Raw genomic sequence first — 15,649 nt, forward strand, 5'->3', positions numbered from 1 at the left:
AACGACTAGCATATAGAGCATTGGAAATTCGCTAAGGCTGCTGGGATCTACTGAGGTTAAACTACAGTCCTACCGGGATTTTAGGCTTCTCGCGATACTAGAGCCCTCGCGCGGGATTTTGCTGGGTAATGTAAGTTATAGAAACAAGTTTGTGCGTGTGTAGCTGGAAACTTTCATAACAAATAGAAAGTTTACTTCTCGAAAGTTTACTTCAGTTGGTTCGTTCTGTCTGTAGAGAAACTGGCACATAAACGAATAGGAACAATTATGCAAAATAGGAAAAGAAAAACACAAGAAGTCTCAAGGAATTGGATCTGTCCTTTCGCATGTGAAAGAAACATTTGATTTATACTGGAAAGAATTGCTTCTATATGAATTGGCTAAAATTAAATACTTCCTATGCACAACAGTGGGTATGTAATTAATGATAGTGAACTGAAAAACTCGTTAAAATGGAGGTTGAAGGTGTATTTCAGTGGTAGGGTAAGGGCTTGGATTTGATTCCTATTATGAGGTGGGTTGGGGGACAAAAACCCAAAGAAACAAACAACAACAAAAAAAACCCCATCTGGGGCTGGGGATGTGGCTCAAGCGGTAGCGCGCTCGCCTGGCGTGCGCGGGAGGCTGGGTTCGATCCTCAACACCACATAAAAATAAAATAAAGATATTGTGTCCACCTAAAACTAAAAAAACAAAACAAAAAAATCTGATTAATATGGTAAATTTTTTATGCATATACCACACACAAACAAAACCCTACTAATATAAAGGTGTAGACAAGTAGAGAATCCTGAAGATACATATTTACAGGGATGAGGGTGTACATCAGTGGTAGAGTGCTTTTTATGCATGAGGTCCTGGGTTTGATATCCAGCACCGCAAAAAAAAAAAAAAATGATAGAATTTTGTGTATTGTTAGATAAGTTGACAGCCATCACATCCAAGTATATTGACTAAAAAAGGTTGATGGTATTTCTTCTTTTGCTCTGAGTGCTATACATTTATTATTTTGCTATCATAACAATTCTAAAACATTAGTATGATTACCCAGATTTTAAGATGAGAGACAGGGTCAGGCATGGTAGGGCAAGCCTGTAATCCCAGTGAGCTAGACTGAGGTAGGAGGATCGCAAATTCAAGGACAGCTTCAGCAATTTAGTAAGGCCCTAAGCAATTTAATAAGACCCTGTCTCAAAATTTAAAAAAAGAACTGGAGTCATAGTTCAGCGGTAAATTGCTCCTGGGTGCAATGCTCCCTACCCCCCCCCCCCAAAAAAAAAAAGTGAGTTTCACCTTTAATTGTTCTTGATGAGAATGTAAAAATTATTTTTAATTCTCAGACATTGAATATCTATCTGTAATATTTTGTGTGACAGGTGAAAAGTAAGCATAAAACACTTCCTGCATACAAAAACTCAGTGGTTGAGCTGAGTGCAGTGGCACACACCTGTAATCCCAGCTGCTCTGGAGGCTGAGGCAGGAGGATATGGAGTTCAAAAGCCAGCCTCAGCAACAGCGAGGTGCTAAGCAACTGAGTGAGACCCTGTCTCTAAATAAAATACAAAAAAAAAAAAGGGCTGGGGATGTGGCTCAGTGGTTGAGTGCACCTGAGTTCAATCCCCAGTACCCCCTAAACAAAACAAAAGCACAGTAATTCATGCTAGAAAAAGAATTTATATGATTGAATTGTGAATTAAAATGCTACATTTTATCATGGAGTAATATTTACTTGAAAAATGGCTGACATCTTTTCCAACTACATATCTGCACTAGACTGCCTTTTCTTCCTCACTTAAACCAAAACAACATTCACAATAGGAGATCATGCATTTCTACATGAATTTTAACCAAAAAGGCAGCTGAAGCTGGTATACACCAGTAATCCCAGCTACTCAGAAGTCTGGAAAGTTTGAGTCCAGCCTTAGCAATGTAGCAAGAACTTGTCTCAAAATAAAAACAAAAAGGGCTCCTGATGTAGGTTAGTGGATTCAATCCTTAGTACAGAGGTTGGAGTTGGAGGATTGGGGGAATGTGGTCAGGGAAGAAAATGACAGGACATAGAAAGCATGATCAGAGGACAAACAAGTCAGTGTTTGACTCAGAAGCCAAGACTTGGATGTGGCTCAAGCCCTCAAATACTGCAGAGTAGACAGTAGATGAACTGAAAATAAGCTTCAGAACGTAACAGGTGACTGAGAAATCACTAGACCTTATAGAAAGGCATTCTAGTTCAGATTCTGTTTAGATTTTAATGAGTTGAACAAACATGACTTTAGATAGGGAAAGTAGTGTGTATAGACCAGAGGTCATAAATTGATGCTAAGAAACCTGTTCAGTTGATTTCTCTGTCACTTTTATTTCTTCTTTTTATGTTACAGGGGATTCAACTCAGTGGCTCTCTACCACTGAGCCCTCTAACCTCCAGCCCTATAAATTGAAACAGGGTCTAAGTGGCAGAGGCTGGCCTTAAATTTAAGAACCACCTACCTCAGCCTCCTGAGTGGGTAGAATTACAAACATGTACCTTCATACTGAATTCATCACTTTTTTTCCCCCTACTTGTCAATAATTGAGCTCAACTGCTTGTACTACATAGAAACTTAAGTTTAATGTTAGAGCAGATTATGTGAAGGGAGTGCAGGAAAAGCAGAAGATAGGGTAATAATTTAAAAAGTTTCAAAGGGTATGGGGTTGTGGCTCAGTGGTAGAGTGCTTGCTTAGCATGTATGAGGTACTGGGTTCGAGTTTCAGCACTGCATGTAAATAAATAAAAATAAAGGTCCATCAACTAGAAAAAATATTTTTTTAAAAAGTATGTGGACAGGGGCTGGGATTATGGCTCAGTGGTAGATTGCTCACCTAGCACGCGCAGGGCCCTGGGTTCTATCCTCAACACCACATAAAACTAAATGTTTGGAATAAAGGTATTGTGTCCAACTACAACCAAAGAAATATATATATATATATATATATATATATATATATATATATATATATATATATTTAAAAAGTATGTGGACAGGGGCTGGGTCTGCGGCTCAGCGGTAGAGCACTTGCCTGGCACGTGCAGGGTGCTGGGTTCAACCCTCAGCACCACATAAAAATGAATAAATAAAATAAAGGTATTGTGTTCAACTAAAAAATTTTAAAAAAAGTATGGAGACAATTCCTTAAAAAAAAAAGGAGTTTCAAGGGATTATTTTTTTGAGGGGGGTGGAGAGGATAGGAAGAAGATAAACATTAAATAAAGGGGTGTGTCCTAAGAAACAGATACAGGGAAATTTTGTTGGTTCCTGTCAGAACACTGCTTTGGGGGGCAGCATTTGGAGGAAGAAATAAGCAATATCCTCACAAGGCAATAGATGGCGCAAGAGGTCCAGGTTGTTGGTGGTTCCTGCTTTTCCCTTCATGCTTCCTGGATCTGGAATTGAATTAGAATCCTGAAGCAGTGTTTTAGGCTGTTTTGTCTTTAGGGATACACTGAAGACAAAAAGTTCTTTTATTTTTAGTACTGGAATTGAACCCAGGGTGATTTACGACTGAGCTACATTTCCAGTCTTTTTTTGTTTGTTTGTTTTTTGAGACAGGGTCTTGCAAAGCTACTGAGGTTGGACTTGACTTGCCATTCTCCTGCCACAGTTTTCTGAGTTGCTGGGATACACACATGTGCCACAGTGTCCAGCTATGCTTTCCTTTGTTGTACAGTCTTTTACAAGATTCCCTGTCCATTCAGTATCCACTAGACCTGCCCTTTCTGATTATGGTTTTCCAAAAACCCCCTCTTCTGGAGTAGTCATCTAAATCCGCAAAAACCCAAAATTCATTCTCTTTTTCTGTGACTACTGGGCAATGTACTCTTTCCAAGTAGTCTTTCAGGATGTGAAGGCGATCTGGCTGCGACATTGATCACCAGGGTTGATTTGGCTTATCTGGATGGCTAGGTGGATGTTCCATTCCACCCTCACAGCTCCATGTGTGCTGGGTGAAGGACGACTTTCCCTGATAGAGAAGGATGGTTTTTAGGTCAAGGGTAGCTGTGCTTCCCTGCTAGAACCTCCAGACAAGATCTCAAGGTCCAAATAGTCTTTTGGAGGGAGTTTAACCTCAAACATGCAGTGGCAATTCGAGGTCTCTCTTGATGGTGAATAAAAGGAAAATCTGGGAGCAGTTCTGTTTCTTTACTCCTTGATAAAGGATAATGTGCTAAACAAGGCTAGACTCTGAAGTGAGGAGTACAAAGTGAGTCATTGCTGAGGCCACCTGTATTAAACTGGGCTGTTTGCCAAGAGTACAGGAAGAACCAGTTGTCCTCTTGTGATGTCAGCTGGAGGTCCAATTATATGTGGCCCACATTTAGTAAATCCTTATGAAGGCAATCAGTTGGAATACAAGTGCTTGTCTTCAAAAATGATTACATAATTGCTTTGACCTCAGGAAGCAACTTCATCTTAGTTTTTCTTTTGGTACTAGGGATTGAACCCAGGGGCGCTTAACCAGTGAGTCAAATCCCCAGCCCTTTTTATTTTTTACATAGGGTCTTCGTAAGTTGTTAAGACTACCCTTGAACTTCTGATCCTCAAGCCTTAGCCTCCGAAATGGCTGGGATTACAGGCATGTACCATAGCATAGCTCTTGGCCATCTTTTCTTCACTGGTAAAATGAATATATCACTTACTAACTGGCTAGGGGTGGGCTACACAGGACAGATGCCTAGTGCAATGCTGTCACAATTGGCTGTTTTTTTGGATTTGTGCAGACACAAACATGACTGACTCTCACCTCTGGCTACATTTGACATCCTTATGGTTATTTCTTCCCCATCACCTACTTCTCACATAGGGTAATTAGCAATATTTTGGGTTTGCCAGGTGCGGTGGCACATGCCTGTAATCCCAGTGGCTCTAGAGGCTGAGGCAGGAGGATGAGTTTGAAGCCAACCTCAGCAATTTATAGAGGCCTTAAGTAACATAGGGAGACCTGGTCTCTAAATAAAAAAGGGCTGGAAATGTGTCTCAGTGGCTTAAGTGCCCCTAGGTTCAATCTCCAGTACTGAAAAAAAAAAAAATTTTTTTTTTTTTTTTTTTGGCTTTGTTTACCTGTTATTTTTGTGGTGCTGGGGATTGAATTCAGGGCAAACACATGCTAGGTAAGTGCTCTACCACTAAGCTATAATCCCAGCCTCTTGGATATAATTTTTAAGCAGGCTTTCATCTTTTGGAATAGAGCATAAAAAATAAATAACACATTCCAGAAGGCTTGGCATTTTAAACTTCTAACATATTTTAATAATTAATGTTGATGGTAAGACTGATATACAATGCAATTATTTATTTTACATGGAGATTCTGTACATCAGGGCAGCATCTTGAAGTACAACATACAGCTTTTATTTCTTCTTTTACATTATGATTGTGAACTTCACATTTACACAGAAAGGGAACACAAATCCATTTTTATTTACATAAAAACTAAATAAACAATTGAACACATTTTACACCCAAAGTATCTTGTTTCTAAAGAACACAAATGAGATGAAAGATCAATCAGAATCCTTGGATGGCACATAGAAGGCAGACAAGTAGCTCAGGAGTCAAATTTGTCTTAAGCTTGGCACATTAAGGGAAAGAAAGGCAGTCAAAGAAGGGTTTGAAAATGTCATTTCAAGTCAGAGAATGCAGGCACATGCCAAGCAGTTCCCAACCAACAAGACAGGACGGTTAAGAGTCAAGTTAGCAGTTTATCTGTGACCACCATATACCCAGACCTCTAACAGACTTAGTACAATTCTCATGATTTTACCTCAATTACTCCAAATGTTAATGAACTTCAAAGAGATGTAGATCTAGTATTGTTCCATAGCCTTTATAAAACCTTTGACAGTAATTGAGAACTCCAACTCCCACCCCAATCCCTACACAGAGAGAAAATACTACCTTGTAAATTCACTTTGACTTTTTTGTATTGACCTGATGGTCTCATTCTTCAGCAAATCTGATGTGAACATGAAAGAAGAAAAATCTACTCAAAAATTACATACAGAAAATGATAGATGCTGGGCATGGTATCACACACCTGTAATCCCAGTGACTCAGGAGCTTGAGACAGGAGGACTGCAGTTAATGTGGTCCTCAACAACTTTGTGAGACCCTGTCTCAAAATATAAAAAAGTGGGGCTAGGGGTATAGCTTAGTTGATAGAGTGCTTGCCTCGCATGCACAAGGCCCTGGGTTCAATCCCCAGCACCACAAAAAATAAATAAAAAATAAAAAAGGGCTGGGCATGTAGCTCAGCGGTAAAGCACTCTTGGGTTCAATCTCTAGTACACCAAAACAAAGAAACAAACGAAAAATCAAGAACAAATGACAAGAGATCAGAAAGAAACCTATAAAACAGCTACAATTTCCTAAACATTACAGTGAAGAAAAAAGTCCACATTCATCAGTTAAATAAAAACTGTCTCTTTCTTCCACTTACAGTGTGAATAGGAATAAAGAGGGAGATACTAAGTGGGATGAGGCTCAGTGGTAGAGCGCTTGCTTAGCATACAACATGAGGTCCTGGATTCAATCCCCAGTACCGCAAAAAAAAAAAAAAAAAAAGTACAGCTCAGTGGTAGAGTGCATGCCAGTCATTTGCAAGGCCCTGGTTTCAATCACCAGCACTGCAAATAAAATAAACTTGCATATGATTTCAGTGTGGTTACTGAGACTAAACTAGCCCAGTCCATTTAAATGAAATGTCCATTTAATTTAAATGAAAAAGAACCAGGCCCAGGGGTGCATACCTGTAATCCCAGCAATAGGAGGATCCCAAGTTCAAAACAAGCTTCAGCAATTTAGCAAGGGCATAAGCAACTTAGTGAAACCCTGTCTCACAATAAAAAAAAATAAAAATAAAAAGAGCTAGGGATGTAGCTCAGGGGTAAAGCACCTCTGGGTTCAATCCCGAATCCCCCCCGTCACCACCACCAAAAAAAGAGAAGGAAATAGGATAACCAAACTTTTTATTTTAAGAAATTATACTAACATATATTACAATTACAAAATGGGGTGGGACTAAGCCATTTCCTAGGCACCAAAAACGCTGGCTACAGCGTGGAAAAGGAACAGTGAGTGAAGCTGCCAGAGAATGCCAGGAGAATAGTGTTAGAGTGAAGAGGGAATGTGCAGCAAGGAGAGGGCAAAAGGCACTTAGAGAAGGGCAGTGAGCCATAACATGCCCCTCCTTTGTGGTTCTCCAAAGACATTTTCCCATGTAGCACCCCACATCCCTTAGGATCTTGCTGTGATTCTGGTTGGAAGTATGGGGGCTGAAACCAAACAAGTGCTCACCCAGCATGTCTACAACTCTGCTTTACTACTTGTTGAAGTGATTTACAGTATTTGGTACGATAAAAGTACAACAGCCTATAAAATTTAAACCACCAGTCAGCATTCTGCCAAGTTGGCATTAATGTTAAGGCCTTTTCTTGTTTTTATATACAAAAAAATATACACGCTTTCTCATTTGACCAACTTGCATTCTGGTTGCAGCTCAGACTTTAATGAACAGGAAAAACATAAGTCCCCATTACTTCTTTAAAATCATTTAAAAATAAAAATTAGGATGACAAGTGCCAAAAAGGAGGAACATGTCAGATCCTGAGCTTCCCCTCAGACGCGTGTGCCTGAAGAGAACTATATTGCTGTGTTACAAGAGGTACAGTGCAATGCTATCAATTGACATCCCAGTGTGGTATGAAGGCATCCTTTGGAAGTGGGGACCCCTTTTTCCAGAAGGCTGGGGCCTCTAGAAAATTTTCCCACAACCAATTATTTTTGAAGGCTGGAATTTAGTGCCTATACAAGTGGGTCTCACAATTAGGGCAGGGCAGGTAAGGCTAATGGTGCAAACTGTGCCTTAGCACAGGCAGTAATTTTGGGGCAAGGGTGTGGAAAAGTCAATAAAACTCAGAACCTGCCAGTGGCTCAGAAATTTGGTGGCTGGTGAGGGAAAACCCCTCAAGAATGTTGCTATATTAAAAAGTTCAAAAGTACTGATGAAGTGTTGGCTTTTCCCCCAGGGGCAGCACATGAGAATCCATTCCAGTGGAAGGCTACATTCATAGGAGTGCTGTTCACTCCAAAACCAGATCCCAGAGGATGCAATTCTGGCTATGCGGGGGAAGTGCTAAAGTTCCCTCCATAATGTCACTCTGGAAACAAGCAGCAAAGCAGTCCTGGTTTTTGGAGAAGTTGTTTAGTTCCTTTCTCAAACTTCAGCATTATGGACGATGGTAGCTAAAACAGATGATCAAAAGAAAGGTTACCAAATAATGTAGATAACTTTTCTTATATCAGTAGTAATGAAATATCATATTCTTTTTTATTTTTATTTTTTTGGTGCTGAGGATTGAACCCAGGGCCTTGGGCTTGCGAGACAAACCCTCTTACCAACTGAACTATACCCCAGCCCCTGAAATGTTACATTCTAATTAAAAAAAAAAAAATGTTTCTTAGCTGGGTGTGGTGGTGCATGCTTATAATGCAACTGGGGAGGCTGAGGCAGGAGGAGCCCAAGTTCAAGACTACCCTCAGCAACTAAGCAAGGCTCTAAGCAATTAGCAAGACTCCATCTCAAAATTAAAAATAGAAAGGGCTGGGATGTAGCTCAGTGGTAAAGACCCCTAGGTTCAATAGCCAGTAACCACCCCCCCAAAGTCTTTTTTCCACTTTTTTTAAAATGATTTTTTCTTTCTTTCTTTTTTTATTAATTTTATTATTATTATTTTTAAATATACGACAGCAGTGGAATGCATTACAATTCTTATTACACATATAGAGCATAATTTTTCATATCTCTGTTTGTATATAAAGTATGTTGATACCCAATTCAAGTCTTCATACATGTACTTTGGATGGTAGCTAAAATAGATGCTCAAAAGAAAGGTTACCAAATAATGTAGATAACTTTTCTTATCAGTAGTAATGAAATATCATATTCTTTTTTATTTTTTTGGTGCTGGGGATTGAACCCAGGGCCTTGGGCTTGTGAGACAAACCCTCTTACCAACTGAGCTATACCCCAGCCCCTGAAATGTTATATTCTTTTTAAATGTTTCTTAGCTGGGTGTGATGGTGCATGCTTATAATGCAGGAGGAGCCCAAGTTCAAGACCACCCTCAGCAACTAAGCAAGGCTCTAAGCAATTAGCAAGACCCCATCTCAAAATTAAAAATAGAAAGGGCTGAGATGTAGCTCAGTGGTAAAGACCCCTACGTTCAACAGCCAATAACCACCCCGCCCCCCCAAAAAAGTCTTTTTTCCACTTTTTTTAAAATGATTTTTTTCTTTCTTTTTTTATTGATTTCATTATTATTTTTAAATATACGACAGCAGTGGAATGCATTACAATTCTTATTACACATATAGAGCACAATTTTTCGTATCTCTGTTTGTATATAAAGTATGTTGACACCCAATTCAAGTCTTCATACATGTACTTTGTATAATGATGTCCATCATATTCCACCATGCTTGCTAATCCCCTGCCCCCTCCCTTTCCCTCTCACCCCTCTCCCCCCCCCCTTTTTTTCCACTCTTAATTCCCCTCAGTTGCATGTGACATGCGACACCCCTGCTCCCTCCACCCCCCCAGTACTGGATTAAGCCACATCCCTGGCCCTTTTTTTGTTATTTTATTTAGAGAGAGGGCCTTATAGAATTGCTTAGGGCCTTGCTAAGTTGCTGAGGCTGGCTTTGAACTCGTGATCCTCTTGCCTCAGCCTCCTGATGTTAGAATTCTCTCTCTTTTTTTTTTTGTGGTGCAGGGGATAGTGCTGGGTGTTGTGCATACTAGGCAAGCGCTCTAGCCCTGATCTACATCCTTAGTCTAGAGTTCTCCAACCTAAACAGCTCTGGTATGTTTGTTTGTTGGGGTAAATTTTACTTAGCTTATAGTTTTTTGGTCTTTTGGCTCTTACCGTGTGAAATGTTTGCTCTCTTCATGAACCTCCATCTCTGAGCTTTTAAATTCATTTAATTCTTTTCTAATAGCAGCCTGTAGGGTAGAAATAAAAAAGATTTTAGCATTTTCTGTCTGCTGTAGTACAGCACTATGATTTGCCATCTACTCCCTATTGTGCTTAACTTTGAGAGTCACTGAGTCCCTGACAGGCAACACAGAGGGAAGAAAATAAATCCAGGTCCACACATTAAGCCAAGCTCTGAACCTAACATACATCACATTAAGCCAAGCTCTGAACCTAACATACATCATTTTCTGACACAATTCATCTCACAATAAACCTAAAATGACAAGATAAATCCAAATATTGAAAACCCTGAAGAGAGATTTTAGTTTTATATTTTTCACAGCATGTAAAAATGCCTTTCCTACTGTAGAAGTTAATATGTGTGCCAGATGCAGTGGTGCAAGCCTGTAATACCAGCTACTTAGAAGGCCGAGGCAGGAAGACTAAAAGATCCAGATCAACCTGGGCAACTAAGAGATAACCTTGCGATAAATGTGTGTAATTACTGAACTATACCACTCCAAATCCATTCAACAAATGTGTTTTAATGCATCAGGCTCTGGATTCAATCACACACACACACACACACACACACACACAAATAAATAAAACAAAATTTAAAACATTTTGTTTCCTTCTAGTTTTTTTCACTTTGTGATACAGCAGGGATTTCCTCCTCTTCTATCAATGCTGGTGGTGGAGTCATTAGTATAAGATTTTGGTTGTATACCCTGTGATTTTATATCTTGATTTGAAGTTTAATATTATATCAAAACTAGAAGCTTTATGGTTCCTTATTTTATTTAGTACCTGGCATCCTTCAAGTAAAGAAAAAAGAGAGCATGCTCTCAAATATGAAAGAAAATATGTTACATGTTTTACAGTTACCTTGTCAGCAGGAGTCAGCTTGGTCCAAGGTTTGTCAGCTCGCCGGTCATAATCTTGAGCATCTGTTACTTCCACGTATTCATTAAACCTCAGAATCTTCCTGGCAAGTAGTTCAGCCACAGTTGGCCTTTGACTGAGCTGAAAGAAATGGAATCTTTTAGTTCTCTATGCCAGGAATTAGCAATCACTTATGCATTCAAATTGCCTCTAAACTTTGTTTAATACTGGAATCACCTGGGGAGCTTTCACCATTATTAATTCTTGGGTATCATCCCCAGAATTTTTTCTTTTTAAGTAATTTCATTGCACGGCTAAGATTGAGAAACACTGCTAGAATCTGTGCTTCTCAAACATCAACATACATACAAATCCCCCCAGGGATCTGGTTAAAATGTAGATTCTAGGCTGAAAGTACAGTTCAGTGGTAAAGCTTAGCATACTTGAGGCCGTGACTTCAATCCCCAATACCAAAAACATTTTAGAATAAATAAATAAATAAATAAAATGGAGTCTCTTATTAATTGAGTCTTGGGTAGAGCCTGACATTAAGCATCTCTTAGAAAACCCCAGGTGATAATAATGATGCTGGTCCACAGATCACATTTTTGTTTTTTTGGTATGGGGGTTGAACCCAAGGGCACTCAACCACTGAGCCACATCCCTAGTCTTTTTTATCTGTTTATTTATTTATTTAGTTGCAGATGGACACAATATCTTTATTTATGTATTTTTAGGTGGTGTAGGGGATTGAACCCAGTGCCCCAAGCATGCTAGGCAAGCGCTCTACCAATAAGCCACTACCCCAGCCTCCTAGCCTTTTTTATATTTATTTAGAGGCAGGTTCTCGCTGATTTGCTTAAGTCCTCACTAAGTTGCTGTGGCTGGCTTTGAACTTGTGATCCTCCTGCCTCAGCCTCCCAAGCCGCTGGGATTGTAGGTGTGTGCCACCGTGCCACACTCCATGGACCACATTTTGAGTAGCAAGGCTCTTGTGCATTTCATTTCAGCATCAACAATACACAAAGTAGAGGATTCCTTAACAAACTGATTTAAGATTGCAGGTAACCTGCTCAATCTGAAGATGGCCTCTAATTATCAAAGATAATTCCTCCATTCCAGGAGAAAGGATGAAATAGGATAATTCCAGAAATGAATATCTAGATCCCTTGCTCTTCTGGGGATTCTTACAAATTTTAAGTAGTATTTGCCAGGCATGGTGGTGCATGCCTGTTATAACAGCACCTTGGAAGTCTGAGGCAACTTTGTGAGTGAGACCCATCTTAAAATTAAAAAAAAAAAAAAAAAGTTCTGGGGAATGTGACTTAGTGGTTAATCCCTGGTACCCCAAACAAAGTTCCAGGCCACCTTGGACAATTTAGCAAGTCCTATCTCAAAATAAAATATAAAAATGGCTGGAGATGTAGCTCAGTGGTTGCGCACCCCAGGGTTCAATCTCTAGTACCACAAAAAACAAACAACAACAACAAAAAATTAGTTTGCTTTGTAAAACTGAATGCTACACTCTCCTCCTGTTATTGTCTCTACACAGCAACAAGTTTTAAGGGGTTGGGGGGTATGTACCTCAGTGTTAGAGCACTTTCGTAGCAGGTGCAACGCCCTGGGTTTTATTACCAGCATCACAAACCAAAATTCCCACACATATACAACAACAACAAAACACAAAACAAAACTGCACCACTTTTTATAGAGTATACATCAAAATCCCAAGTCCAAAAAGGTAAAAATTATCAAACTCCTCCTTGTAAAGGTCTGTTTTAAACATTAAAAATCAAAGAAAAATTATGTATTATTTTCTACATATATAGCAAATTCATTATTTCCACAAATAAGTCATTCAAATCCAAGACAAAGTCAATAGGCAGATTGAAATCAACCACACAGGAAGCTGTACCTTTCTAGTGAGCCGACGTTTAATCTCTCGTTTCTCTGCCTGACGATCAGCTTCATTTTTAGCTACATTCGACAGTCAGAAACAAAGAATGAATATTACTTCAAAATGGCAATTTGCTTATCAAACATTTTGGTAATTATACCACAGATCTATCTATCTCACTCTTTCTTTCTTGTGGTACCGAAAACCAAACCCAGAGTCTCACAAATGCTAGATAAGTGCTCTACTACTAAGCTACATCCCTAGCACTTTTCATTTTCAGATAGGGATTATAGGTGCTACCCTCTTATTTTAGCCTCCCTAGAAGTTGGGATTATAGGTGTGTGCCCCTGCACCCAACTAACCAAGACAATTTTTTTTTCTTTTATTTTGGTACCAAGGAATCCAGGGGCATTAAACCAGTGAGCCATATTCACAACCCCTTTTTACTTTTTAAATTTTGAGACAGGGCCTTGCTAAGTTGCTTAGGGCCTCAGTAAATTGCTAAGGCTGGCTTTGAACTTGCAATACTCCTGCTCAAGCTTAATCCCTGGAGAGAGGGAGGGAGAGGGGATGGGTGGGGGGGCGGGGAGAGAGAGAGAAGAGAAGAGAAGGGAAGAGAGAGAAGAGAGAAAGAGAGAAAAGTCTCTACTTTTTTTTGATCATGCTGGAATTCAAACCCAGGGCTCTGAGTTTGCTAGGCAAGCATTCTACTACTGAGCTACATCCTCAGCCCTAGTCTTCACATTTTTTAACAGTTTTATATCTACCTAAAATATTCTCCATTATTCTATGGTTTGCAAAGCCAGAATATTTACTATGCACCTAAAAAAAATGTAATTTTTTTTTTTTTAGGTGTAGATGGACACAACACAATGCCTTTATTTTTATGTGGTGCTGAGGATTGAACCTGGGTCCAGCCCATGCTAGGCAAGTGCTCTACAGCTGAGCCACAATCCCAGCCCAATTTGTATTTTTGTAGTTGTAGATGCCAGCATGCCTTTATTTTATTTGTTTATTTTTATGTGGTGCTAAGGATTGAACCCAGGGCCTCACATGTGCTAGGCAATTGCTCGGCTACTCAGCTATAGCCCCAGCCCACTAAGAGCCATTTAAAAAAAAATTTTCATATTTTTGCTCAAGAGTAACTGCTAAGAATGGACAAAAGAGATCACACCAAGTTTCAGATAATATGTTTATAAAGCCTCCCACACTTTATTTATCTATCTATCTATCTATCTATTTGTAGGTGGACACAACACCTCCATTTTATTTATTTTTATGTGGTGCTGAAGATCGAACCCAGGGCCTTGAATGTGCTAGGCGAGCACTCACTGAGCCACAACCCCAGCCCAGCCTCCCACACTTTAAATTCACTAAGTGACTAAATTGTGTATACCTAAAAAGTATTATGAGAATGATCAGACTGAGCATCCCAACAAGCAATCCTAGGGAAGCCTGAACTGCTTCAAGGCTTCAGTAATGAGATTTTTCTAAACTTTGGAAAGACAAATCACATCTGTATTAAATTAGAATGCTATTTCAGGAAGTTAATTATATACATAGACAACAAATTAAATACATGGTCTTACTTAGGGGCTATGGAGGTAAAGACAGTCTTAATGACTGAAAGCAGCAGGAAAATTGCAATTCTAGGGACTTGCATCAGATTCCAAGCCCTCTGATTCTACTAGCACAAGAACGTCTCATTCACATGCACAGTTACTACAGTAGTTCCTTCCATGAAGACAGAGAAAAGTTGGGTCACATCTCTTATACACTGTCAAATGCCCAAAGCAATTTGAGGAAAATGTAAAAACATTAAAGCAAAAATTTTTAGAGTATGATAATATACTAAACAATGCCATGTAGCTTTTTCCAAAGGAAGCTTGGGGGAACTCTGTTCCCACAGGGGAAAAATATTTTTCCCAGACTGAAACACTGTCTTCTTGGCCCTTTTAGCAAATACTTCTTTTATCTTTTATGTACATTAAAATAATAGACATATAAAAGAATATCTGCATAATTTTATTTCCATAGCTGGACTTACGTTGCAGTATATTTCGTTGTTCTAGTTCTTCTGGTGTTGGTCTTTGACTCAGTCTCCTAAAAGGGAGATAAATGGGAATACTTATTGTCTCACTTAAAGCTCTTCTTTACAATGATTTTCTGGCCATAGTTTATATTAGCCCCTAAGCAAGTTAAAAAAAAAAAAAATCAATAAATTTTCAAATGGATATATTTCATTTTCTTATCCGATTATTTATGAAACAATTTCCACATTGAAAGTACTAAGTCGGGCCCATGGCACATGCAGTGGCTCGGGCCGCTGAGACCAGATCACAAGTTCAAAACCAGCCTCAGCAAGTCAATAAGGCCCTAAGAAATCAGCAAGACCCCGACTAGGGATGTGGCTCAGTAGTTAAACACCCTTGAGTTCAATCCCTGGTACAAAAAAATAAAAAATGAAATAATAAAAATTAAAAAAAGAAAGTACTAATATAGAGCTAGAGATGTAGCTTAGTGGATAGCACTTGCCTGGTATAGGTGAGGCCCTGGGTTCAATCCCTAGCATTAAAGGGGGGGGGGGAAGAAAAGACAAACTTGAAAGTATTAATATTACAGATATCATATGACTTTTTGGGGGGGAGGGGGTAGTGCTGGGGATTGAACCCAATGCCTCACACATGCCAGGCCTGTGCTGAGCCACAACCTCAGCCTGGTAATCTTTATTATATAATATATATGTGCATGTGTATGTGTATTTGTTGTTGTTTGTTTTATTGAGATGGGATCTCATAATGTTGTCCTGGGCTCAAGTAAACCTTCTGCTTTAGCCTCTCAAGTAGCTGTACTAT

General features: G+C 39.3%; 1 protein-coding gene and 1 long non-coding RNA gene across 6 annotated transcripts in view; one reads left to right on the top strand and one right to left on the bottom strand.

The window, feature by feature from the left end:
- The first annotated feature begins 26 nt into the window (after positions 1 to 26).
- Positions 27 to 15,649, top strand: part of LOC124109735 (uncharacterized) — a 34,915-nt gene continuing 19,292 nt past the window's right edge. Inside the window, exon 1 of one of the 2 annotated variants that reach the window (XR_006857084.2) lies at positions 27 to 130. This is a non-coding gene — a long non-coding RNA (uncharacterized LOC124109735). The remainder of the gene's footprint in view (positions 131 to 15,649) is intronic. The other variant, XR_006857085.2, reaches the window with a different exon arrangement.
- The window catches only part of Phactr4 (phosphatase and actin regulator 4), a 102,638-nt gene continuing 92,245 nt past the window's right edge, over positions 5,257 to 15,649 (bottom strand). For all 4 annotated transcript variants that reach the window (XM_046468424.2, XM_058571007.1, XM_046468421.2 and 1 more), the window contains 5 exons: positions 14,842 to 14,897; positions 12,813 to 12,874; positions 10,901 to 11,038; positions 9,962 to 10,038; positions 5,257 to 8,279 (listed from right to left, as the gene is read on the bottom strand). In XM_046468424.2, the coding sequence (XP_046324380.1) occupies positions 8,264 to 8,279; positions 9,962 to 10,038; positions 10,901 to 11,038; positions 12,813 to 12,874; positions 14,842 to 14,897 (349 nt within the window). In that variant the 3' untranslated portion in view covers positions 5,257 to 8,263. The remainder of the gene's footprint in view (positions 8,280 to 9,961; positions 10,039 to 10,900; positions 11,039 to 12,812; positions 12,875 to 14,841; positions 14,898 to 15,649) is intronic.

This window comes from Marmota monax, unplaced genomic scaffold (assembly GCF_021218885.2).
Source record: "Marmota monax isolate L192 unplaced genomic scaffold, Marmota_monax_Labrador192_F-V1.1 WCK01_AAM20220418_F8-fsc00008, whole genome shotgun sequence".
Lineage (NCBI taxonomy): Eukaryota > Metazoa > Chordata > Mammalia > Rodentia > Sciuridae > Marmota > Marmota monax.